We start from the raw sequence: 26,836 nt of genomic DNA on the forward strand, positions 1-26,836 counted from the left end.
GATTAGTTTTCTCTCTCATATACTTTTGTTCTTAATCTATTCTTAATTCCAGATTTATTTTGGTAACGATTTCTCTTCTCTCAAACTTAGTTGTTTATTTTATTCCTTTGATCACGACTTGTTTTATTGCTTTGATTATGTGTGAGTAGTTCTATTTCTAGGGTTGATGGGGATCCATAAATAATATGAAGGGGTAATTTATTGTTGTTGTTTGTCAATGCTAGATTAATTTCCTATTGATTGATTTAATGCTCTGTGACTGGATTAGGCCTGATCTTTTATGCATGAGTTTGACAATATTGATTCGAGATTCGACAGATGAGAATTGATGTTTAGGTCTAGTTTCAATAGGCAGGTTAATTTATAAATGGTTAGGTCGAGATTCGAAAGATGAGATTTAATACCGGTAAATTAATTGTGTGATTATAATACGTAGCGAAAGCTCTTTATAATCTGATTGATGTATGCATTGATGAATGATTATTATATTCTACCCTGGAATATTATTTATTGGTGAACCTATGCCCTAAATCCTTTTATATATTATTTTCTCCTTATTCTTGATCTCCGTAGTTTAGTTTATTATTCAAATATAAATATTGGAATGGTAGAGATGTTATGGCGGCGGGGTTGAGATGGTTGATCAAGGTCGGGAACATTGTCGGGGAGTGGCTCATTTGGCACTTGCCAAGTGGTTCCCACGGTGTTCATAACCGCCGCATTAGGGAGAATGCAACGATGTTTCCCTTTGACCAACCAAGAGTAGGTGGTCACATTTCCCCGGATTTCCACAATCATATTCATTGTGGCAAAACCGGCAAGGTCAAGAGCATTTGGGCCTTCAATTGGGGTTAATTAGTTAACCCAACCGGTGAAACCCAATGCCTTGGCGATGATTGTGATCATCCCACCACACTTAATCTCACCCGTCAGCTCCGTGCTCATCTTAATATCGTAGCACCGCTTTATGAATATGTACCCCATATTCACGTTCCTCTCAAGATCCCCCTCAAATCAGGAAGCTATAAAGAGGCATTTAATCTCCTCTTTTGTTAGCTTCCCGAGATCTTGCTTTGTGAAGCAAGCATACCCCATAATTCTCATGAATATACGGAGTACGGAGTGGATGATATGGCTAGCGTGACTAGACCGGTATGTGAATGCGGGGTACCCCGCGATAGTGTTCCACCAGTTACACTCGTCGTAACTAGTGAGCTTGTAACTATCGGGTCTGGTTATTTGGTTGCTAATGGGCCACCCGAATATCTGATTGAGGTGAGTTAAGCTTATGACTTGAGGTCTATTGAACATGTTAAACTCAATCTCGCACTCAATCGGCTCTCCTTCCCCACTAGTCTTTACCACGGTTAGGGTGGATAGGAATTCGAGAGTGAGTGATTCGAATGTTTCCTCCCTTTTTTTAAGGAATTCTAACCATCCGAAATTAGCAGCCACTTGACGAATTCCGTCGTCTATTCCTAAAATTTGGCACGACTCTTGGTCATAGAATCATGTTGGAAGCATTTTTCGCGAGCATAGCTTTTTATGGAGACCTTTGGATTTTTCTAGTATTTTTATCAAAGGAGGAGGACCGGATTGGCTTATTGCTTTGTTTTGGGCTATTGTTTGGTTTAGGGATTCGGTAGGGCTTCCGGAGGAACGGTTTTCATTTATTTGGATGCCGGAAGTAGTCTTCCTCTTCTTCCCTCCCGCACCTCCAAATAAACGAAGAACCATTTTGAATTTTATTTTTTTTGGACAGGAAAGCTTACAAAAATCACCACAAACAACAGTCAACAAACCACAAACAATCTCCTTAACTTCAAACCCCCAAATAAATCCAATGTACCTGCTCACAATTCAATAATAATTCCACACAACCAACCAACAATCTCAACACAACAATTCCCACACAAATTTTCACAAATTCACAAAGTATAATCAATTTTTCATGCACAATCCATTCTCTTACTCCACAATTATCCACAAAAATCAACAATTTAATTATCAAAGGAAAGAAAATTTTGTTTAAATCACCTAATCATGCAACTAATTACACAACAATCATGAAATAAACAAATTGAGAGAAAGATTGAAGAAAAACCCTTAGGTTTAAGAGGGAAAGTGAAGTAAGGAAGAAGATTATACCACTTAGAGTATGGAAATACTCTAAAATCCTCCAATTTTTACCCAAATTTCTCCTTTTCTAACAAGCTTGGCCCCTTTCCAAAATCCTCCAATTTACCCAAATTTCTCTTTTTTTTTTCTCTTTTTTTACTCGGGTTGCCTCCCGGAAGCGCTTCTTTAACGTCAATAGCTTGACGACCTCCACACTCAGGAGGTAATATTACATTGAGTTGATTCTAGAACACCTACATGAGCACCCTCGTAGTAAAGCTTGAGGCGATGCCCATTCACCTTGAAAGATCTCTTGCCGTCCATATCCCATACTTCCACGGCTTCATGAGGAAACACTTCCTTAACAACAAAAGGTCCACTCCACCTTGATAAAAGTTTCCCGGGAAACAATTTCATCCTAGAGTTGTAGAGGAGTACCTTATCGCCTTTTAGAAATGATTTCTTTTCAATGTTCCGGTCGTGGCAATCCTTAGTGCGATTCTTATAGTTGCTAGCACACTCATAGGCTTCCAATCTTAGCTCTTCAAGCTCATGCAAATCAAGCCATCTTTGCTCTACCGCGCTAGCCAAGTCGAAGTTAATCTTCTTGATTGCCCATTGAGTTCGGTGTTCAAGCTCCACCGGTAGATGACAAGATTTTCCATACACAAGACGATATGGAGTTGTGCCTATTGGGGTTTTGTATGCCGTTCTATATTCCCATAGAGCGTCATCAAGCTTTTCCGACCAATCCTTCCTATTACTTGCAACCTTCTTCTCAAGGATTAATTTAATTTGACGGTTGGACACTTCCACTTTCCCACTAGTTTGTGGATGATAGGTAAGGCCGAATCTTTGGTGAACCCCGTGCTTTCTTAGCATCTTTTGAAAAGCACTATGAACGAAATGTGAATCGTTGTCACTTACCACTACTCTAGGAATTCCGAATCTTGGAAATATGACTTTCTTGAACATTTTCATGACTACCTTGTGGTCATTAGTTGGGGAGGCAATGGCTTCAACCCATTTTGATACGTAATCGACCGCCACAAGGATGTATTGATTTCCATAAGAAGTAGGGAATGGCCCCATGAAATCAACACCCCACACATCAAATACCTCTAGCTCAAGAATCGGTTGTTGAGGCATCTCGTTTCGCTTGGATATATTGCCGGTTCGTTGACACCGGTCACAAGTCTTCACAAACCCCCAAGCATCCTTAAAGATGTGAGGCCACCACAACCCGCTATGCAAAACCTTCAATGTTGTTTTGTTTGCTCCTATATGCCCTCCACAAGGATCGGAATGACACATCTTGAGCACATTTTGCACTTCTTCATCCGGAACACACCTACGGAGCAAACCATCTACTCCTCTCTTGTAGAGAATGGGGTCATCCCACACATAGTGTCTTGCTTCCCTTTTTAGCTTCTTCCTTTGATTTTTTGAGAAATCGGGAGGGAATTCTCCACAAGCCAAATAGTTCACCAAGTCGACGAACCATGGAAGCTCCTTCTCATTCAAAATATAGAGCACATCATCTCTCAATTCATCGCAAATGGGAATTTCATCATCACTAGCTTTCACATTCTCTAACCGGGAAAGATGGTCGCAACCACATTTTCGGCCCCTTTCTTATCCCGGATTTCAACATGAAATTGTTGGAGAGACAAGACCCATCGAAGAAGACGAGGTTTGGACTCTTTCTTTGCCACAAGGTACGTAATAGCCGCATGATCGGTATAAACAATAGTTTTGGAACCAAGTAGGTAGTTCCAAAACTTCTCAAAAGCATGCACCACGGCAAGAAACTCCTTCTCCGTAGTGGTGTAGTTCCGTTGAGCTTCATTCAAGGTCTTGGACATGTAGTAAATGACGTGAAGTTTCTTCTCAATTCTTTATCCCAACACCCCTCCAATTGCAACATCACTAGCATCGCACATAAGTTCAAACGGAAAATCCCATCTTGGCCCTTGCACGATTGGAGTAAAGATCAAAGCCTCCTTTAATTTGTTGAAAGCTTGAAGACACTTTTCATCAAAAATAAAGATGGTATCCTTTTGAAGAAGAGCATTTAGGGGTCTAGCAATTTGTGAGAAATCCTTGATAAATCTCCTATAGAACCCGGCATGCCCTAAAAAGGATCTTACTCCTCTCACATTAATTGGAGGTGGCAATTTTTCAATCACTTCAACTTTGGCCTTGTCGACCTCAATCCCCTTGCTTGATATCTTGTGACCAAGGACGATTCCCTCTTCAACCATGAAGTGAAATTTTTCCCAATTTAGGACTAAGTTGACCTTCTCACATCTTGCTAAGCATTTGCCCAAATTGGACAAACAATCTTCAAATGAAAGGCCCCCAACCGAGAAATCATCCATGAACACTTCCATTTTGGCTTCAAGCATGTCTCCAAATATACTCAACATGCACCTTTGAAAGGTTTTCGGTGCATTGCAAAGTCCAAACGGCATTCTCCTATATGCAAAAGTACCATATGGACAAGTAAAAGTTGTCTTCTCTTGATCATCCGGGTTTATGGGGATTTGAAAGAAACTCGAATAACCATCAAGAAAGCAATAATACTTGTGCTTTATTAGTCTTTCAAGCATTTGGTCGATAAAAGGAAGAGGAAAATGATCCTTATTAGTGGATGCATTTAGACGTCTATAGTCTATGCACATCCTCCAACCGGTCACCGTTCTAGTTGAAATGAGATCACCATTCTCATTTTCAACTGCGGTCATTCCTCCCTTTTTAGGGACCAAATGAACGGGGGAAACCCATTTAGAACTCGAAATGGGGAAGATGATGCCGGCATCAAGGAGTTTGGTGATTTCTTTCTTCACCACCTCCCCCATTTGAGGATTGAGTTTCCTTTGCCTCTCAATGGAAGGCTTAGCACCCTCCTCAAGTGTTATGTGGTGCATACATAAAGCGGGACTAATACCTTTGAGGTTATCAATGGTATAGCCCAAAGCACCTTGGTGGTTTCTTAAAATACCACATAATATTTGAGTTTGGCACTTGTTCAAAGAAGAATTCACTATTACCGGAAAAGTTGAATTAGGACCCAAAAACTCATACCTTAGGTGTGATGGTAGAGGTTTTAACTCTACCATTGGAAAACCCTTAGCTTCTCTTGAGGTGGCTATTTTCAAAGCATCATTGCTTGTGATTCCCATGCATACTTGCTCAATGCTTTCTTCCGTACTTCCTTCAAGAATTTCTTCATACAATGTCATCTCCTTGCCTTGCTCACCTATCTTTTCCTTATTCAAAAGGACATTCTCAAGGGCATCGTTAGTAGTGAGAAAGTGCTCATGCATAGAAGTCACAATAGAATCAATAGTATCAATCATCATACAATTATCAAGACTAGAGCTTGGATATTTCATGCTCTCATTCAAATCAAATTTTATCACCTCATCTCCTACTTTTAGTGAAATTTTAGCACTTTTAACATCTATTAAAGCACCCGAAGTAGCAAGAAAAGGTCTTCCTAGAATTATTGGAATGTTAACATCTTCATCCATCTCTAACACAACAAAATCCACCGGGATTACAAACTTCCCCACCCTTAGAGGAACATCCTCTACCTTACCCTTTGGTAATTTAATAGAGCGATCGGCCAATTGTAGGGTGATGTTGGTGGGTACGAGTTCCCCTATCCCAAGTCTTTGGTATACCGAGTATGGCATTAGGCTAACACTAGCCCCTAGGTTACACAAAGCATTATCAATTTGCATCTTGTATATTGCACATGGGATACAAAAGTTATCGGGGTCTTTCAATTTGGGTGGCATCTTGTTCATGATTATTGCACTACAATTCTCGGTGAAACTCACCGTTTCAACCAACTCACACTTTCTCCTTCCACTCAAAATATCTTTCAAAAACCTTGCATAGTTAGGCATTTGCTTGATAGCATCGGTAAAAGGAATTGAAAGGTGAATTTGTTTCAATGTTTCAAGAAATTTTCCAAATTGCACATCTAATTTGTTTCTAAAAAATTTGTGAGGATATGGTAGCTTTTGCAACTGTTTTGTTTCTCTCTATTTTTCTCTTCTCTCTTCACTCTCTTTTTCAAAATCTTTCTCTTTCTCAAATTCTTTTTCTTCCTCACACTCTTTCTCTTTTTCATTCTCATGGTTTTGCTCTCTCTCTTGTTCAAAATCGCTTTTAAGGGGAGGCTCACTCATGTTCATTCTCTCATTGCCTTTTTTAGGAACAATTTCTTCCAACACTTTACCACTCCTTGTTGATATAACATTTACGGGCCTCTTAGGATCTAGTCCTTGGGGTGGTAGTTTAGAAGTGCTAGTCCCTTCCTTCAAAGCATTGGCCAATTGAGAAATTTGTGTCTCTAGCATTTTATTATGGGTCATCACTTCACTAAATTTCTTTTCACTAGAGGCCATGAAAGTATTGAACATTTTAGTTTGATTTTCCATCATTTACTCCAAGCTAGACCTACTATGTGGTGATTGTGCATAGTAGTTGTCTTGGGAAGCCCTATTACCTCTAACATTTGAATTGGACGCATTTTGATTAGAAGAACCTCTATTATTATTGTTGTTCCAATTGTTCCGATTATTAGAGTTTCCCCCTTGGTGAAATTGCCCTTGATTCCCATGGTTTCCTTGATTATTATGATTATGGTTACCATAACCACCTTGTTGGTTGTAGTTACCTTGGGGATTTTGGCCCCTTTGGTTCCTATTTCCCCATTGATTTTGGTTATGGTAATCGTAATCATTTCCTCTTTGGTTATAGGAATTCCCCCCTTGTTCTCTTCTATTTGGTGGTAAGTATCTTTGATTGTCATTCCTATGTCTATTATCATAAGACAAGGCATTTACTTGTTCATTTTCATTACCATCTTCGTATTGGGGTTGGGGTTGGGAATCATAATTACAAGAAGAAGTATCATGGTCATATGACCCACAATTTTCACAAAACAAACATCCATGAGGCATGTTATTAGAAGTAGAGGGAGAAGGGTTAGAATTCATACCTCTCCCCCTAGATTGGGAGGGATGCTCTTGTGTCGAACTAGAGTTCTCTAGTTTTGCCTCAATGGACGTCATCTCCTTTCCAAGGTTGGCGATTTGGGAAGTCAAATTGTTGATGGCATTAAGGTGATCAACGGAGTAAACCGCATTTCCTCCCTTGTTTAGAGAATCTCTCTCTCCTTCTTGCCAATCCTTGTGGTGCCTCACCACATCCTCAATTATCTCTATGACTTGCTCCTCCGTCTTGTTCATAATCGGGCCACCCGCTCCCGCATCCAAGCTAGTCTTTCCTTGTGGGCTCAAGCCCCCATAAAAAAAATTAGAAGCACTTGATATGACGGAATTCCATGATGAGGGCACTCCCTTTGATATTCCTTGTATCGTTCCCATGCTTCATATATGGTTTCACTAGCTTTTTGACGGAAACCTTGGATCAAAGCCCTTGCCTCAGTCGTCTTCTTTTGAGAATAGAATCTTCCTAAGAAAGCCGTGGTGACCTCGTCCCAAGTTCTCAAGGAATTAGGCCTCACCTCCTTCTCAAGCCATTCAAGAGCCCTTCCTATCAAAGAAAAAGGAAATAGCTTTAGTCTCACAAACTCTTGAGTTACCCCATTTACCTTGATTGTGTTGCAATATTTTTCAAACTCGTTCAAGTGTGCAAGAGGGCTCTCATGTTTTGCTCCACTATATTGCCTTCTTTCAATCAAATTTATCATTGCGGGCCGAATCTCGAAGTCATTGGCTTGAGTGACGGGTGGAGCAATGCCACTTGAAGCTCTATAAGCTCCCGGAGTTCCCAACTCCTTTAAAGGTCTTTGAAGTGGTGGTTCCGCGTCACCCATTTGATCTCGATCCTCCTCGAAATTGGTCTCTCTAGTTGGGGGAGTAGTAAACGGCCTAGAACCGGCTCTTTTTCTCCTTCTATAAGTTTGCTCAATCTCGGGATCGTAAGGTACCAAGATCCTGTTATGAGTTCTGCGCATACACTCTCAACAAACGCAATTAGTACCAAGGCTACAAGTGTAGCCAAAAAGAAACAATCTTTTTGAAATTTTTTTTTGTTTTATGGTGAACTAGACTCAAGTAATCAATTAGCAATCAACAACACCGTTCCCCGGCAACGGCGCCATTTTGATGCGCGTTAGAACGGTCGCACATTCCACACTCAATCAAACACATTTATTAACAAACACCTTACAAACCAAGCATAATGACAAGTAAGAGTTCGGTCCACAAGGAACGGGATATGGTTGCCAAAGATCTTAACACTTAAGATAATTCGAAGTCAATGGTGAATTGGGGTTCGTCAAGAAGACAAACAAAATATGGTTCTAAATCAATGGATTGAGGACACTAAGGAATGGGATCCACTCGACCAAGGCAAATAGACAAACGGGGAGTGAAATTGATAAGATATAGCAAGGACTATATGTAAGATCAATCTCATGCAATTGGGAAACAACTCACACTACTAAACTTAGATTCCTCATTAGTTTAGCAATAGAAGATACATAATCAAATTCCAATAAGTAATGCCATGCTTTATTCACATTTCCATGTCAAACTAAGCATATCATGCTATCAAGCTCCTAAATCAAGGGTAGCTAATCCTATCATTGAAGAACTAACAAGCAATCTCATATAATCAATTTAATTGCAATACAAGCATCAATGCTTCTCCCACATTTGCATAATTAACCCAAAAGGTTGAGCTTCACCCAACCCCTAGCAAGTAGACTACTCACAACTCATATTTATCAACATGCAAACAAGTATTAGGGTTCTAACTTCTTCAATAATTGGGGAAAAATGATTAACAATTGAAATAACTATCATCCAATAACAAATTATCAAGAACTAAGAAGATTTAAATATCATGCAACAACAAATAAAATCAGAAATTAAATGGAGAAAAGTAGAAGGAAGTTACTAATTGAGGCTTGAAATTGTTGAATACAAAGTGCCAATCTTGAGAAACAAACTTGAAACCAACTATTACAATGATTGAATTGATGCAAATTAAGCTAAATTAATTAAAAGGAATGTTTCAAACCAAGAGGAGTCTCTAAAAACTAGGCTATATATGTCTAGGTTACAAATGAATAAAAGAAGAAGTATTTATACTCCCCGTAACACATAGGGAAATCTGTCAAAGAAAACGGATTTCCCAGCGAGGAGCGCCCGCTCCGAAAGTAGGAGCGCCCGCTCCACAGCCAGGAGCGCCCGCTCCTCAAGGTTGCACGCCCGCTCCTCACAGGGTGTGCAATTCTTGAAGCTTTGGCAGAAAGATCGGAGCGCCCGCTCCTGAGGGGTGCACGCCCGCTCCTGCTGGAGCGCCCTCTCCATTCTTTAATTCTCTTGCCTTAAACACAAACCATGCACCGAAAGCTTGCCAAATTGAGTCCATAGACTTGCAAAACATGGACAAACACAAACCAAGAGGGGGAAAGCCGAGACAAAACATTTTCATTCAAAATTGGGTTAGAAAGAGGGGAAATGATCGCAAAACCGGGTTTAAAATAACACAATAAGTGGTAAAATAAACCACTTATCATTTCCTAGAGGTAAGAACTGTCTCCAACTCCTCTACTTCACGCATCCTTCCCTTCCTGGGAGATGCTTTAAGCTATCTCCCCCATCTGAGCCTCTGTTTCTTACTCTCTTCCGAGACAAGGCAACAATCCCTTTCCGAGTGTCCAATCACACCACAAGCATAGCAAAAATACGGCAATCGTTCATAGGCAAATTCAATACAAATTTCATAACCACTCTTGTCAAGGACTCTCTGAAATCTTCTCAAGTGCTTAGTAATACTGATCATAATCTTGGCACGCCGGAATCGATCCAACCCCAGCATATCCTCTTCCATCTCCAATACCTCACCCCAATTTGCCACCAACTCCTTAACATACTCATCTGACCTGCAATTGAAAGGTAGGTGTTTAATTCTTACCCAGAACGGGCAATGAAACAGGGGAATTTTTTTAGGCTGCTCATTCCCTTCTACTTCCTTTAGAACAAGCAATAAATTATCAAAGCACCATGGACGCCCAGTCAAAACTTTCTCCTTATCCCTCCAATGAAAGAATTGGAAAGCGAAAAGGTTCGGCCCTAAGGCCCTAATCACTACTCTGTCCTGTAACGCCCAAACCTTCGTCATAGTATTCTTGAAGGCCTCAACGTTATAGGGTCTCTCAGTCACAAGTCGGCCAATCAACATCAAGTGGAAGTTCTGTTTCTTAGAGGATGAGTCCACCACACCCAAATCCACCACGCCCCCATCCTCATCATCAAGCTTAAGGTTCGCATAGCGATCAGCAATGTCATCCGCCATAGAATTCCAAAGAAAGCAATCAGATCACAAACGCCGAAGCAAACGGCAGCAAAACCCTAGGCACACTAGAGAGAACGACCCTTTCTTTCGAGGGAGTACTATTTTGGCTTTCTTGAACAAAAAAATATTTTTAAAAGGTCTTCTTTGGCAAAAAAAATTTTAAAAACAAAAAGGTGACTTTAAAAGGTTTTTCCTAACAAGTGAATATTGAAAATTTCCAACTCCTAGTATATGCAAGATTGATCACTAGTTGTCGTTGTGCCAAGTCATACAAGTGCAAATCTGCAATAGAGTTGGTGGTAAAATAGGGGTGTGGGCGGTAGCAATTGTGGAATTCTGGAATACTGGTCTCTCCCAACTGCAATCGAGTCGGTGGTAAAATGAAGAATGGAGAAGCCAGGCTTTTGCTGGGATTCCCTCCCAATTCTCGTCCCACCCCTTCTCAGGTAAATACCCTAATTTTGACCTAATCATTGGTGACATCAATTTACTGCTAATTTTTTTGTTTTCTTCTTCTAAATTGACGGGGAAGGTATTATTAGCTGTTTTATGGAAGATTTTAACATATATACCATCATATGCTTGGATTCTGTTCTCAATCATTTTTTTACTATTACAAGTAGTCGAGTATTGTAAAATTATCCAGATTAGCCTTTTACCTTACTTTATTGCTTACTTTTATGCTGAAATTGTTTTACTAACCAAATCTTATTTTGTGGTCATCGTTCATGTTAGCAATCCTCTAATGATCTTTCTTTGTATGTTTCTGGTGGTGGTAGTGGCGGCGGTGGTCTAATTGCATTATTTGCATATTTGCATGTGTATGTTGTTATAACCTGGAGTTGTTTTAAAGGTTCTAAGACCATGATTGCAGGTGAAAGCAGCCTATAAAAGTAAGGTTTGGGATTCTCACCCCGATCGTTTTCCAGCTGACAAAAGAAATTATGCTGAATCACGATTCAAAATGGTATAATAGGCATTTTCTCTCTTCCATTTGTCTAATCATGGATTTTGTAATTTCATAAAACCATTAGCACAGATGGCTTAATTTTCTATAATTTTTACTTGTTTTAATTTTCACTCCGCAGATTTCTGAAGCCTATAGTTGCCTCTTGCCTGGTAATTGTTTACCTTCATTTCTTGTAGTTGCAGCTTCCAGTTAATCTCCTACATTTGTTTTTCTAATCTAACAGATAAAAACATTGAAAAAATTCTGACTGTTCCATTTCACTTCATTATATGAGCTGATTATATATTACCCTTAGTATCCCAATTTCTTTATTTTCTAGACAGGGGCCATTTTACAATGGTATTGTGCACAAACTTTTAAGATGGGAGTAACTAAAAGCAGACATAACCCATCTATTTGCTTCAGGTAATAATTTACATATTATGCCAATTCTAGGTGTTCATTGGGCTTGGGGAGGAAAGAAATGAGGAAACGTTTTTAAGTGCTAATGACCTTGGTGCTTCTCTCCTGATAATTCTGGAACACTACACCCCTAGTAAATGTGATGCACTGTCAAAAACTCTGCTTTGACATCTAACAGTAAAAGATCAATTCTGCTAATGAGGTTACAGTGTCATCGTTTTTCTGTTTCTTTTGATGTGTCATGTGTCATTTTTTTTTTGTGGCTGATTGTAGAAAATAGGTCATGTCATTTGCGGTAGTTTGGTACCTTGTTAAGAGCTGAAAAGCAGTGGTCTGTCAAGTTCCTTGAGTAGTCTAAAAGACTAAAACCATAACATGGTAACATTTTTGCATCTGAGAAATGGCTGCTACAATTTCATGAATTATGACGTTAGTGAGCTAAAATCACAACCCCTTGGCTATTTCCAAGGTTGTATAAGGTTACACACTGCTGATGGCAATGTTTTATTGATGATATAGTGATGCATTTTTATGTTCGGTTGAAATAGTAATCTAAATCTAGTGTAATTGGAATCTGCAGGTGGAGGAATTTCAAGTTCAGGTAGCATGTTTTTTTATTTTTAAATTAATTACTTAATACATGCCACATTTATAATTTTATACGTCTTGTCATTGATGATATAATATTAGCTACTTACACATGGGTCATGCGGACTGGGGTACCAAGGGTGCATGGAGGTGGAAGACATCATCTTTTAGTTGGCCTTCCCTTCCTTTTTGTTATGCTTGGAACAGTTGGACTTGGAAGTCTAAATATTACCAGGTACAAAACTTAAGCTTTGAGGTGTAGGATACCAAAACTGATCTTGGTGTTGTTGAAAGACTACTATTGGGTTCAGTATCATCATACTTCTGATTATTGATACTTTACTTCTCAGGGCTTACAGAAAGGAAAGAGAAGCAAATCCATCACATAATCCTTTTCTCCCCTAATCTGAATATTGGCAGTCAAATTCTTAAAATAACACTGTTGAGGAAATCGGCCTAATGATAGATGAGTTCTTTACTCAGGAACTGCTGCTTTTTCAACCAAAACTTTACGGCTGCCCATGGTTGTCTGGATGTTGGTTACATTGAAATCGGTCTTCAGACAGTGGCGTGTGGTAAATAATGCAATACGAGAGTTGAAGTATTAAATTTTACAGATTCTTGATCCGGGGGAAGCTATAACCATGCAAAAAGCCCGTTCCTTATGTTTCAAGTCAACTTTCAACCATTGTTAATTTCATGAAATAAATATGCATGTGATATTTTAACCAAAAAGCACATACTGTTCCAGCTTCTGTTCAATGTCAAAAATTATGTAATGTTGAACCTTATGATTGACAATCCTCCTGGATAACAAGGGAGAGAAAGAAATTAAGAGTTACATATACAATATTTTGATATGAATGGTGTCCTTCAAACAAGTGTATTATTCCGATAGAGGGTTCGAAAATATTAGAATGTTAATTATTCAGTGAGGTCAAGTGATCGAAATGCCTAGATAGAAGTCGTTTTCGATCAGTAATATTAATGTATAATTAATATTACAGCTTAAACTTGATTGAACCCTTCGGGTCACACCCAAGCAACTAACAAAACGACGTGACGAATTAATTCGGAAGGAATTAATGAGTCACCCGAGTAATTAATATTAGACGTCGGAAATTTGAGCTTAGAGCGTCGAATCCGAGCGTTGGAAGTCGAGTCGATATAATAAAGGACGAGACGGTAAAATTACTAATAAAGGAAGAGCAAATCTCACTCATGTTTTTCCCTATAAATACCCAAGTTGGGGTATTGGGAAAATCACTTAAGTAAGGTGTTGAAAAAAGGCATCTCCATTGAGAAAACCTTTGAACACATATAGTTACTCGGGTTTAGGTCGGGCTTAGCTAACCTCTAAGCATTGGATCATTGTCGGGGTCGAGTTGCGGGTGGAATCCTGTTGGAGGTCTTCGTGCGAGCGAGATTTAGAGCTTTCGAAGTAAAAGCTCTTGTAGTGAACGAAGCACGCGTCAAAGGTATTAATCTTTTTCTTAATTCTTTTTGTTTAAGTTAAATATGCTTTATGATTATATTAATTGTGAGTGTGGTCTTGGCTCGGGTTTTCTTTCGAGGTGAGTCAGACTCATCGAAACCCAATAGCGGTATCAGAGCCTTGCTCATTTATTTTTATAATCATATTTTCAAGGTGTTTTTATGGCTTAATTTTTATGGTTTTATGTTGTTAATTAGATTAGTAGCTCGGTTTTAATAATTATAAGCTCGTATTAAAGCTGTCTTCAGCCTAAAACCCAGATTTTCGCCCAAAAATAGTGAATTTTGGGTAGGTTTTTTAGGTTATATTCAATTGTAATTTTATTTTGTTTAAATTCTATCAATTTGTTCTATGTATGAATTTCAATTTATTATGTAGTGATTTCGTAATGAATTTTGATCAATTTGATTAGGTTTGTGAACATGTAATTCATATATATATTGAATTTACGTCCTTTATTATGAACATAAGAAAATTGAAGAAATAAAAAAATAAAATGATTATGAAACATATGCATTATAAGTATTAAAAATATGAACATATGGATCGAAAATATGAATATATGCATTTTAAAAATGAACATACGCATTCAGAATACGAACATATGCTTTAGTTCATTTATTGAATGCTTATGAACAAGCATTTCAGAAGGTGAACATATACATACAAAATATGAATTTATGAATTTCAGAAAATGAATATATGCAATTCAGAAAGTGAATATATGCATTTCAAGTTTACATAAGCATTTAAAATATAAACATAAGCATTTACAAAAGTGAACATATGCATAAAAAAATATAAATATATGCATTTCATAAAGTGAACCTAAGCATTCAATATATGAACATAAGCATAATTAGACAAAACAGACAAAACGATAACATTTTTTGAAAATTAAGAACATTTATCATATGAACAACAAATATTAATATTATAAAGATATGTTTAGTTTTTTGGGTGGGCTCATTTTGGTTTGGGGCTTTTTATAATGGGGTGTGTTTGAAATTGGGCTTGTGGGCTGGTGTTGCAACTAATATAGATGCACAAGGTTGCAGCTTAGACCAATTGCCTAACCCCATGATCAATCTCGACTAGGGATGTCAGTGGGGCGGGTCAAGTAGGAGACCCGCCCCACTAGGGCGGGGATGGGTCTCGGTTTGGCGGGTGGTGGGGCGGGGATGGGGATATAAACCATACCAGCCATGGGTGATGAGGCGGGGGTGGATTTTAAGTTGTACCCGCCCCACCCGCCTCACTTCGTACTCGCCCCATCCCCACCTCATACCCACGTTTATATATCTTTAAAAGCAAAATTATATACTTTTATACTATTTTATAAAATAATAACGTGAAATAAAATATTAATTATAACACTTTGTAATACACTTATATTATAAAAAAAAATGTGTGTAATATTAATTTTTTTTTAATTATTATAATCCGTATTAATTACGTAGAATTGTGTATTTGAGAGACGGAGATTAGGTGGGTCTTGGGTGGGGATTAGGCGGGTCTTTGGTGGGGATGGATATCCAAGTAGGGGGTGGGGATGGGGATGAATATTAGACCCGCCGTGGGGATGGGGATGGGAAGGCCAACATCCGCCCCGCCCCGCCCCGCCCCATTGACATCCCTAATCTCGACTCTCTATACAAGAACACTTCAATAAGGCTAATTTCCTGTTCCTCATTGTGAGAAACAAGTTTCGTTTCTCATGGGGTAGAACCGACATTTCAACGCCCAAAAGCCATTTGTTGTCAATGTTGATGTGTCCTTGTTAATATTACGTGGTTTACTTGTTTGCCAGCTGTATTATCAGAGGGAGAACCAATGCTTGACACCGTTAACTTTCAACGTTTATGTCCATTAAATTAATTTTTAAATTTTTGACTGGTGAAGAAGGCAATCGGTTTTACCTAGGCTGAAGAAGGCACGAATTTGCTGAAGAAAGCATGGATTCTTAGGGGTTTGCGGTCGAATTCTGGGCGGAACACAACTTGAATTGGTCCAACTCGCATTCTGGATCACCGATTGAACTCGACATATGCCGGACGAATTCAAATTCGTGGTTCCAGGTAACTTCTCAAGCAATTTCTCTAATCGAACATTATTTTCCCACATTCCTCCTTTTTTCCCTCTTAAACAGCCTGCTTGATTATTTGAATGTTGATGGGGTAGGTAACAATGGCCTTAATTAGTATTGATTTGGTAATTTATGGAATTAGCCATTCGAGTTAAATTGTGGATTTAAGGAATGAGCATAATATAGGTAGGATATCAGTAAAATTATGGAATTAATACAAGAATGTTTCCCTAATTCATTAATCCAGCTATTATCGGACATTGTTATTGCCCCAGTGTAACTCACCACCTATTTGAATTTTTGCTAATTATTCATCAATTCATTAATCCAGCTATTATCGGACATTGTTATTGCCCCAGTGTAACTCACCACCTATTTGAATTTTTGCTAATTATTCATCAAATTTTTAAATATTGTGACTGAATGAATTGTATTTGTTTGGTTAAAGGCAAGTGTAATAATATGAATTAGAGGTAGGGTGTTCAAAAATACCCGACCCGTTGACCCGCTGACCCGCAAAGTACCCGATGGGTATTTTTGCTTTTTTCCATTTTTACGGGTCGGGTAATGGGCCGCCATCTGAGTGTAGCGGGTACCCGGTAAATACCCGATTTCTTTTTTTTTTTTTTTCTTGTTTTTCTTGGCTGGAATTCCCTTTACTCCTTTAGGTTAGTGTTGCTCACTCACACTCACTTATTGGGCTTGTAAGTAGCCGCATCTCACAATTCTCACCCCTCTTCTCTCTTTTCTCCCCTCTCAAACATTCAAACACTCCCCTCTTAGGCAACGAGCACCGTCCTTCATTCCTCTTAGGCGACCTCCGACCTCGCTCTGTCAGTCCCTCAACGTCAGCCGCGTCTTTTTTTTTTGTGGAAGTAGGTTTTGTGTATTCTGGTTTGTTTGTTGGAGGGGGAAAAATCATCCATGTATGTTTGAAACTACTAGTTTACTACCCACTGTTAAGGAATGATATTCTCAAAGTAAATATCTTCTATTATTTTGTAAATATTCTCTGCCTTGATTCTAGGAATATTTAGTCAGTAAATTAGTCTATATAATTAGCCTTAATCTCCTCCTTAATCTTAGTGATTGATTGATTGTAATCTTGTATAGCCTAACTTAGCCAAAGCCCATACCAATTGTATTCAGTTAATGAGAAAAAATAATAACTTCCTTCATAATTCTTAATTTCTTATGCTCACCTATTGTAGATGGGTTGGTTTTGTTTGTTGGTAGTAGCAAACTAGCAGGTTTTTCTTTCCTTTTTTTTTTAAATTTTTTTTTTTTTTTGTGAAAATAGCAGGTTACTTGTAAAATAAAAACACTCAGTTTTTTTTTTTTTTTTAATGAAAAAAGTAGGTTCTTTTAATAAATAAACACATTAGTTTTTGTTTTTAATGAAAAAAGGTTTTTCTGTGATAAAATCAGCAGTTTTTTTTTAAAAAAATATAGTATATTAAAATTTTGGGTACCCGGTAAAAGCAGGTACACCCGCTTACCGGGTCGGGTAATGGGCAGCCTAAATTACTACCCGCACTTCCGGGTACCCGGTTATGAACACCCCTAATTAGAGGTATCCATGGAAAATGATACTATAAAGTCAGGGATTGATTATATGTCTTGGATTGATATGTATCACTACCCGTGTTTTTCGTCTGTAATCTCCACGAGTTTCGTACAGGGTAAATCGTCATTGACAGAGAGGAGAGAGAGAACTTAACGGCTCATAAAGATGAGATGTGTGAAATCGTGTACTTGGTAACGACATTACTCAAACATATTGCCACACAGGATGTCCCCACGAAATTTGACTCAGCAGCTCATGAACTATAAACATGAAAAAAAAATTCAAAAATGCCATCGTGAGAAACGAAATTGTTTCTCACCATGAGGAATGGGGGCTCCCTCCTTCAATAACCCCCAAACTTAAAACTAACCTATAAAAAATCCAACTCATAATCAGACAAAGTAATATAAAGCAATAAAAACATGATTAACCAAGACATAAACAAGAGCTACAAATTAAACATAAAACTAGAGCAAAGAAACTAGCTGAGTATCACAAAGCAGCTCGTGAGTCCAGTAGAAGCAGAGAATACTCAAAACTACCTCACCGACATAAACAAACACCACAAACAATCATCGAGGCCACCATAAGAAGCCCGCCTCACCTTAATCGGACCTTAAACTAGGGGGGAAACCCTATTCCTAACTTCACCGTAATCGTCGGGAAAACAGTTAACGAAATTCCTTTCGACGACAACGTTAAGAATAGCCTTTAGCTCCTTAATTTGATGGATAGTTGAATTTTGAAACCCTTAACAATACACCTAACTTGAGAGCCACCGATTGAGGTGAAGACAACAAACCTCTCTGTTAGCTCCCTTGAATTCAAGGTCTTTACCATGAAAAACCTAAAAGAAAAAAGACTAAAGGAAAAGCTAAAGAATTTGAGTCACCGAGGATGATGGTAGGGAAGGAAGGAAGCCTTGGGAGGATAAGATTTGGTTTTCTAGAAACAGCAGAGATCTTTAAAAAGAGGAAAAGTAGTCAATTTCGTGACCAACTTAAAACAGCCAACAAAAACTAGCCTTAAGGTCTGTTCATATTTACTGAACTGAGCTGAACTGAACTGATTAGAGCTGAACTAAACTGATTAGAGCTGAGATGAATATTTTATGAGAAAAGGAAATAAGGAGCTAAAATGATTGGAGTTAAACGAAAGTAAACATTAAGTTGAAATGAACATGCCCTTAGTCTATCAAGTATCAATCTAACCAAACAAGGCACTGACATTGAGCATCCAACAAACCAGTAACAAGATCAATGTTAAAATCATACGATAAATTACATTTAGTAACGCATTAACATTAAAAAAAAAATAAAAAAAAGGCAGAGAAAAAGGGAATCATAAGCATCAATACAGATACAATGGATTTCACAGAGTCTTGCGGAAAAAACTTTCAGCTGAAACGCCAATACATTAACCTTACCTAAGATTTAATACAGTATATGCAACAAGTTTGCACAAAAACCATCAGAGTGCTCAATGTGCCAGCAAGCTTTAATCATGTCCATCATCTTGGGCTATCCACAAAATTGTTCAAATATAGCTTCCTTCTTCATTTACTTAAACTTCTACCTTGCCCCAAGCTTCAACAGAAATGGCCTCAGAGCTTTATGATGAGTCCATAGAGGGAACCAGTCATAAGAAGGCAAGAAGCATATTGTTATCAACAAAAACAGCAAACCTTTTTTATACTAAAAAATCTAAAAGAGCAATTTTGTTTTTACTTCAGGTCTCCATCATACTTGCTTGATCTTTTTCCACTGATATCCAGAGCTGGCTCCATAGTCCATATCCTATAAGCTGATGCGCCTGACGCAAATGTTAAATGCCTCAATAACTTATATTGAAGTCCAGAACCTATACTCCTACTTTGGAGGAGTAAAATATACGTAATGGTACACTCTCGCACCTTTGAAACTTAATTCTCTGAGAAAACTGCCAAGTACTCTTTCCTCTTGTGTAAGGAAGATAAAAGCTTCCACAGATAAACGCAAAATATACTTGTATCATCCAACCAACCTTGCAAACTAAAACCCATATCCCTTAAATAAACTACAAAGCACCTATAAGTGGGCCTTTTCCTAGTCCACCAACGAAAGAAATGAAAATATGGTGGTAAATAAATTACCACTTGGATACTACCTTCCATCGCCTATTAATAGATCTTTCAATCAAGGACCAGCTTCATTAGTTGTCACACCATCACCCTGGGTTAATGAAATTGTAATTGGCTGCCATCCTGGTGTAGAGTGTTTGATCCACTGTTTTTTAGTAATTAACATGTTCAGTATCTGGAGCACATGCCCCAGAGATAAATCTCGCAGGCATGAATTTTTCAAGACTAATGCAGCTTCATACCTGACAGAATAAGTATTAGCTAACATTGATATTTAAAAAGCCTTTGCTTATAACTTACGGGAGAGAGTAACTATTACCTGCACACAGAAGCAATTATAGCGGATCGTCCTTTAGTAGAAATAAGAAACTCACGAACTTTATCCCATGTTTCCTTAGAGTAGTCGTTAAGGTAGCCACTCATTGGATTTATACAATTCCATACCCCTTGACTCTTTATCACATATAGCTGAACTTGACCCAGCTGTAGTTTATCTACCATGTTCTGTTTAATGGCACAGTCCAAGGCCTTCCTCACGTCAGTATTATGGTGCTTTGAATTATCTCCAAAACGGATACAATCAGTTATATTTTCCTCTGTGGGTGCAATATTTTCTTTTCTAAGGCTGTCTAAAGCAAGCAAGATAACCCCAGCAAGACCCTGCTCATATTCAGAGGGAGGTGATGCTGTGCCTGAAACAACATTGGCAGTTGGCAAGGCTGATGAAGTAGACGGAGGCACAGATAATTGTCCATTTCGGTGAGAGGAGTGGTTTGTGTTCATATTAGGGCCTTTGTTGGGTGGATTACGATTCTCAGAATTCGAATACCTGTGCGCTTTATGCTTAATCTCTCCCCTAACTTGCTGTGGAAAACTAGAAGGATTTCGGACATAATTTGGGTGTTCAGATATGCTTAGTTTACCAATATCAGGGGCACTAGTGAAAGGAGCTGATGAGATAGGCGGACCTTCAGATCTGGACGGTGAAGGATGTGTATAGAAGTTGCCTGCAGCAGGCGGATACACATTTCCAGCTGCGGAATTAGAATGTATAGGAGCACTGCTTGGCCTAGATGGATAGGGATATTGAACTCGTTGATTTGAGATGAAATCAGACTTACTTCGAGCAGAAGATTCAAGATTGCTGGGGAAGCCGCCGGAAGCAAACTGACCTGCAGAGGCAATATGCTTGTTAGCACCAAAGAATTCATGTGGGGCTTTTCTAACTGTTGGTGCTTCAGTATGCTCCAACTGGCAAGGGTAGTCTAGTTTCTTACTTTCTAGAACCCCGGAAGGCATGCTAGGGGCCTTTTGCAGACTTGACTGGTTTGAGGTCTTGCGGACATACGTAGGTTTCGATTTAGTATCTCCTGCCCCAATTCTCCCAGAGTTGTCAAATTTCGGAGTAGCAATGGGATGTTTGGCATGTAAATGAACAGGTTCGGGAATAAGGTGGTTATCGGGCATTTGGGGGTTGAAGTAATTATTGTTATTAGAAGAATCATGATTACCATTGTTGGGTGGAGGGGAGTCATTTCCGGTACGAGGAGGGCCACCATCTACCAGACTAGTCCACAACCACACACTTTTAGCTGCAGCAACAAGGGCGGCAGAGGCTTTAAAGGGTTGGGCAAGAAGAATATTGTATCTTCTCATACGCAGCTGGTGGAGGGCATTTGCAAAATCACGATCGCCAGAAATTAAGAGATAATTAGCAGGGGCAGGGTTGTCAACAGCCCAGAAGAGCATATCAACTAGAATCTTCTTGTCACTGGCATCTTTAACACCTGGTGAAAGTTGTAAACAGAACTCAGAAACAGAAGGCAAAAATCAGAAAAGAATATTCAGAGCAAGAAGGTGAAAAGGCAGAAAAAAAGAATTTGTATAATTGCTGCAGCGTTTAAATGCTATATTTGTGAGTATGAGTCCCGGGGGGCAGGTGGAGACCCAGCCCTCATGGCTCAGCTCTGAAGCCTTAACACTGTCTGAATCAGCCCCTAAAATTAGATATATACATTTTCTGCAATTAATGTGCAAGAGAGGCATGTTGTCTCAGTAGTTATGAACTTATGGGAGAGTAATCTACTTGTCATGCAGTACAGTACTTTGTGTTTTTCTTAAAAATGATTTTCCCCATTAATCCTCTTGATAAAGTAACAAATTTATTTGCCCCATATCAAATTAGTAGAGCAATTAACTAGTGTTTATTATCTCACTACATCACTACATTCATTCTGATAATTCATTAATATTTGGATCAATTGGTAAATTCTCAATGGTAATCCCTAACTTTTACTACACTAAAATGGCAATCCTATTTTTTCTATATTCACAAAATGACCCTAATTCAGTTTTCATTCCCACTTATGTATGAGTGTTTTATCTTAAATTTACAATGGTTAGGGTTTTTTTTATATAAAAAAAATAATAAAAAAAATAAATAAAAATAAAAATAAAAAAATCATCCACCACCCATCTCTATCCTCTTTCCCAACCTAGCTACCATTAAATCCACCCACAGCGGTGGCGACTGCAACCCACAACCATAGCTAGGGCTGAAAAAGGCTTACCTGACCTGAATACAACGGGTTTGGGTTGAGATTTTAAACCCAAAAACTTAAATGATTCGACATGAACCCGACCTGATAATTAAATGGGTTAGATTAAGGTTGAAAATTCCAACCCGAAAATGACCCACATAACCCGAAAATATTTTTGGGTTAAAATCGATAACCCAAACTCGTATAAGTTAAATGAAAAAAAAAATACACACACACACTAAAGAAACCTAATGAAATCAGCCCAAGCCCAAATATAGGTCTTTATATAAACTAAAACCCTAAAATCCTCTCAAACACTACACTCACTCCCTACCGCCGCATGATATAAGCTCTCTTTTTCACTCATCAGTCTCATTCATTTTATCTCCCTTCAACAACAAGTAAAACAATCAAAACCTAAAATCCTTTCCCTTGCCACGCCTTCTTCCCCTTGAACAATCGGACATCAAGGCTATCCTATTTGCAAGTGTTCAAACTTCATCTGTTTAAGGTAGCTTGCTAAATTCAAATTTTTCTTATATGTTTTTGTTTTGTTTTGCTTATTAGATTTTAGTTGTTCATGTTAATAGTTTAATACACTTTAAGTTTATGTTATTAATTTCTATTTTTGTTGTTTTGTTGATATAATTTAAACTTTTTAACTAATTTATAAAGACTTGTCCATATAATTCAGTATTTAATTTCGGTTGATATAATTTCTATTGTTGTTGTTGTTTAATTTCCTTAGAACGGTTCATAATCTCCACATAATTACTGGTTTAGCTAATTTATGAAGTCTTATAGTCTGATTTAGATTATATGCATGTTCTAATTAGTTTTTGTTTTGCTTTTTATGTTTGACAGCAAGTAATGGATCCTTAATTGGAAATGTTGTGTGGATCTATGGAAGCTTGAGGACGAGGTGGTGAACAAGGATGACAAGCCACATACATCTATCACCCGATCTTGATCCATATGAAAGTTCTTATATTGTTGAGAATTAGAATATGTGAAGTTGTGTTTTTGAAACTTGGTTTGTAATTCGTTCACTACACTTTCTTCTGGTTTGTAATCGTTAATTAGGATTTGTTAAGCTGTTTATTTTGGTTTGAATTAAAGCGTTGAACCTAAGAAGAAGAGCTTATGCGTTTCAAAATATAAGATCATTTGAAGAAAAAAATCAAGTTATTCAAGTCACTTTCAAGATCAAAGCAACCTGAATTAAACCCATACAAAAAAATCAGGTCAAATAAGGCTAATTTCGGGTTGACCCAAACCCGAAAATCAGGTTCATGTTGATATTTTCAACCCAAAAAGTTAAATGGATCAGCAATTGCTGACCCGAAATCAGCTGAGGCGAACACAAACCCAACCTGATCCATTTGACAGCCCTAACCATAGCCAAGAACCTAACATGCTCCTATTGACAAACCACCCCGTCCCAACCACCCCAACAAAACCACCTACCTGACGCCGCCCCTACGGCCACCATCACCTACACAACTGCTTTAACCTTCTCCCTCCAACAACTTCCTCCACAACCCTGATCGAACCTTCGATTTTAAGGAATTATGGTGTTGATGCCAAGGAAAAGAGGTCGGGGATGTTGTTGGCAAGGAGATGAAGGTGCTAGGTGGGAGATTTAAGGAAGTCGGAGTGGTATAGGATAAGGCTGGTGTGGTGAAGGATTAGGTTAACCATAGTTAACATATTAAAGAAAACTAACCCATTGAAGTCTCGTTGATGTCATTTGTGAAATTAAAAACTTAATAAGGGTCACTTTTTGAATTTTATTTTTAAAAAAGAAGGGTTATCATATCATTGTAGCAAAAGTTAGAGGCTACCTATCGTTTTACCCAATTTAGGTTTTTTAGAAACTCCAATTTAGCACAATTAGTACTACATATAGTATAAAGCATCAAGAATCATAATCCGAAGAAAATTATTTTACGCTTATATTTTTCTAAATATTTATATCATTATTCAAAAAATAGTATGAGAGCAAGATGTTAATTTTGACCATAATTACATGTTCTTTAAAAGAATGATTTTGTTCTATCTCCTAGTCTCCTACATCAACAACTTGTATGAGCCATAAGTGAAGATCTAATTCAACAAGTATGTTATTAAGGGACAAATTATGCTCAAGCATCAGCCGATCTACTTCGCGTAAAGGATGTAAGAAATTAGGGGTAATAAATAGTTAATAAAAATTAAAAAATAAAATAAGGATTTATGAAATTAGGGATGGAAAATAAACAAAAATTAAGTCTGAAAACAAAACAAAAGGGTTTAGGGAATCAGGAATGATAAACAAGTCGGAAAACAAAACAAGGGTTTAGCCGTTTAGGGGGCATGCAAAGAATTCAGCAATAATATAATTAAAAAGAAAAAAGAGAGAGAAAGAGAGAGAGAGAGAGAGAGAGAGAAAGTAAAATAGAAAATTAAGAAGAAAGAAAAGAATCTCGAAATACCAGCAGGAACGTGATTGAGGGAGATGCCGGTGGAGGAGAGGGCGTGTTGAATGGAAGAAGGAATACGGTTGGTGTCGCCGTAAGCAGAAATGGAGACGGAACCGCCGTAATCCAATTTGATAAGTGCAGAAGTAATGTTTTGTGCAATTGAATGTGGATCGCATCCTTTAGGAACTTGACAATTTTCGATATCCCACCAAACCGACGTCTTCGCCTTTCTGTAGTCGGAATCGGCCCTGTTATTCATCACTGATCCGCCCCCTCCTCTCCTCCCATCGAATCGAATGGCTGCGATGAGCTTTCGCTTCTCTAATCTCTACTCTCTAGGGTTGCTTCTTCTGTTTAAAAGTACAAACTGCTACGAGAGAGACTAGTCTACTCACTCTTTCAATTTCTATTTTTATTGGTGGATGGATGAATGGATTGGAATGGATTCTCTCAGACGACTCCGGTCCTCTTTCGATTTTGACATCCTGACGTGCTCTTTGGATTTCTATTATGTCTTCCCCCCTTCCTTCGCGCTATGCCTCTATACTCTATAGTCTATACTCAGTCATACTCTTCACCCTCTACCCTTCCGGCCCATGGGCCCACTACTATTGCCCCCACACGCTTTATTCTAAGAGTTATGGTCAAATATAAAGTTGTATAACCCCTCATATATTCAAGGTATTCTAAGGTTATGTTCATTTGCCTTATTTTTACTAAATTAAAATTATTTTTTACTAAAGTTAAATTATTTTTGTTGAATTTAAATTATTTTTTTACTGATTTTATATTATATTTTTTTTTTCACGTGTACTGATTTTTTACTGAACTGAAATTATTTTTGCTGAACTAAACTTATTTTTACTGAACTAAAATTATTTTTACTGAATATTATTTTTGTAAGGTGAAGTGAACAGGGCCTAAGAGTTTTGTTGCGTATCCTCTTACACTTTACGTAATTTACCAATTAACATGTGATGACACCAACCAACCATTCAAGAATGCAACACGACAATCAACAATACATACAAATTCAATCTAATTTTTGAATTAATTAGTGAGCACATACAATTTATTTTAATTAAGGTTTCTTACCTAATTATGTGCACAAAATTACAATATATTACTACCTTGGTGAATTTTTCAAATTAATTTGGTTCTCTAAAGTACTATGAATAAGTTAGACGCTTTATATATATATATATATTTTTAATTTGACAAAAACACTTTTTTATGGGTGACAAAAATTATTATGATTTATTTCAAACAATAAAATAATTTAGTAATAATTGGTAAGGTTTAGTAACATATGAAAATAAATATTTTTCATAATTAATATCATAATTATTTACAAAATAATTTTTAAATTTTTTGTTGTATCTGAATTCTCTAAAATAATGGTGCGATAAAACCTCCAAAAAAAATTCACAATAAGGGCCTATTCACTTCAGTTTAATTTCAGTTTAGTTTAGTTCAGCTCCAATCAGTCCAATTCAGTTCAGTTCACCTCTTAATTTCCTTCTCTCATAAAATATTCATTTCAGCTCAGTTCAGTTTAGTTCAGTAATTGTGAACAGACTCTAATACGATATGTCAATTATGCATATTATTTTTTATTTAAATTTAAGTTTAATAAAAAAATATCCATATTTTATTAAATATTGTTTTAAATCTTAGTTATATTAAAAGATTTTACTATTAATTTAATTCTTAATATTATTATCAATTTTACACTTTTAATTAGAGAAAATTGTCTTAAAAAATTGTGAAATATAACAAAATTTATTGATTCTCTTATTATTACATATTTATTGAAATGAAACATGAATTATTATTAAAGAAAAAATTAGCTAATTATGTATCTTGCTTACACTACCAAAATATATATATATATATATATATATAAGTTAAATTATTATCAATAATAAAAATTATCATATAGGAAACGATATCATTATAACAAAAAAAAACTAGAAGGGTCCAAATTTTTCAATTTTTCTATTTGGTTGTTTTATTTTTTTGAAATAGAAAAGAAAGAATTGTTTTTATTGGTTAACTAGAAGGGTCCAAGTTTTTTAATTAAATCTCACCGGAAAAGCTATTTTAGACCCCAAACACTAAGTAGTAAAAATTGATGTTA

General features: G+C 37.4%; 2 protein-coding genes across 7 annotated transcripts; one reads left to right on the top strand and one right to left on the bottom strand.

Annotated features, from left to right (window-relative positions):
- The first annotated feature begins 10,695 nt into the window (after positions 1–10,695).
- LOC110732952 lies at positions 10,696–13,287 on the top strand. 3 transcript variants are annotated; one of them, XM_021912938.1, is made up of 7 exons: positions 10,696–10,913; positions 11,342–11,434; positions 11,556–11,586; positions 11,761–11,842; positions 12,420–12,440; positions 12,567–12,662; positions 12,778–13,287. In XM_021912938.1, the coding sequence occupies exons 1-7, from the start codon at positions 10,848–10,850 to the stop codon at positions 12,830–12,832; spliced, it is 444 nt and encodes a 147-aa protein (XP_021768630.1). In that variant the 5' UTR covers positions 10,696–10,847; the 3' UTR covers positions 12,833–13,287. The 3 variants fall into 3 exon arrangements, with proteins under 3 accessions (XP_021768630.1, XP_021768629.1, XP_021768631.1); XM_021912937.1 differs by having other exon boundaries at positions 10,699–10,913; positions 12,530–12,662; XM_021912939.1 differs by lacking the exon at positions 11,761–11,842 and having other exon boundaries at positions 10,707–10,913; positions 12,530–12,662.
- Positions 13,288–18,776: 5,489 nt separating this feature from the next.
- On the bottom strand, positions 18,777–25,232 carry LOC110732953. 4 transcript variants are annotated; one of them, XM_021912943.1, is made up of 5 exons: positions 24,709–25,232; positions 21,206–21,481; positions 20,816–20,866; positions 20,014–20,701; positions 18,777–19,936 (listed from the first exon to the last, which is right to left on the bottom strand). In XM_021912943.1, the coding sequence occupies exons 1-5, from the start codon at positions 24,953–24,955 to the stop codon at positions 19,750–19,752; spliced, it is 1,449 nt and encodes a 482-aa protein (XP_021768635.1). In that variant the 5' UTR covers positions 24,956–25,232; the 3' UTR covers positions 18,777–19,749. The 4 variants fall into 4 exon arrangements, with proteins under 4 accessions (XP_021768635.1, XP_021768633.1, XP_021768634.1 ...); XM_021912941.1 differs by having other exon boundaries at positions 20,972–21,481; XM_021912942.1 differs by having other exon boundaries at positions 20,014–20,866.
- Between the last annotated feature and the right edge of the window lie 1,604 nt (positions 25,233–26,836).

This window comes from Chenopodium quinoa, unplaced genomic scaffold, assembly GCF_001683475.1.
Source record: "Chenopodium quinoa cultivar QQ74 unplaced genomic scaffold, ASM168347v1, whole genome shotgun sequence".
NCBI classification, from domain to species: domain Eukaryota; kingdom Viridiplantae; phylum Streptophyta; class Magnoliopsida; order Caryophyllales; family Amaranthaceae; genus Chenopodium; species Chenopodium quinoa.

Excerpts from the sequence above, each read along its gene's own strand:
- LOC110732953 (XM_021912940.1), bottom strand. The coding sequence starts at position 24,955 with ATGAATAACAGGGCCGATTCCGACTACAGAAAGGCGAAGACGTCGGTT. Across the intron at positions 21,482-24,708 it reads CCTCAATCACGTTCCTGCTG|GTGTTAAAGATGCCAGTGAC; the intron begins GTATTTCGAGAT and ends AACTTTCACCAG. Across the intron at positions 20,867-20,971 it reads GCCTTCCGGGGTTCTAGAAA|GTCAGTTTGCTTCCGGCGGC; the intron begins GTAAGAAACTAG and ends TTGCCTCTGCAG.
- LOC110732952 (XM_021912937.1), top strand. The coding sequence starts at position 10,848 with ATGAAGAATGGAGAAGCCAGGCTTTTGCTGGGATTCCCTCCCAATTCT. Across the intron at positions 11,587-11,760 it reads CTATAGTTGCCTCTTGCCTG|GGGCCATTTTACAATGGTAT; the intron begins GTAATTGTTTAC and ends TTTTCTAGACAG. Across the intron at positions 12,441-12,529 it reads TGGAGGAATTTCAAGTTCAG|CTACTTACACATGGGTCATG; the intron begins GTAGCATGTTTT and ends ATATAATATTAG.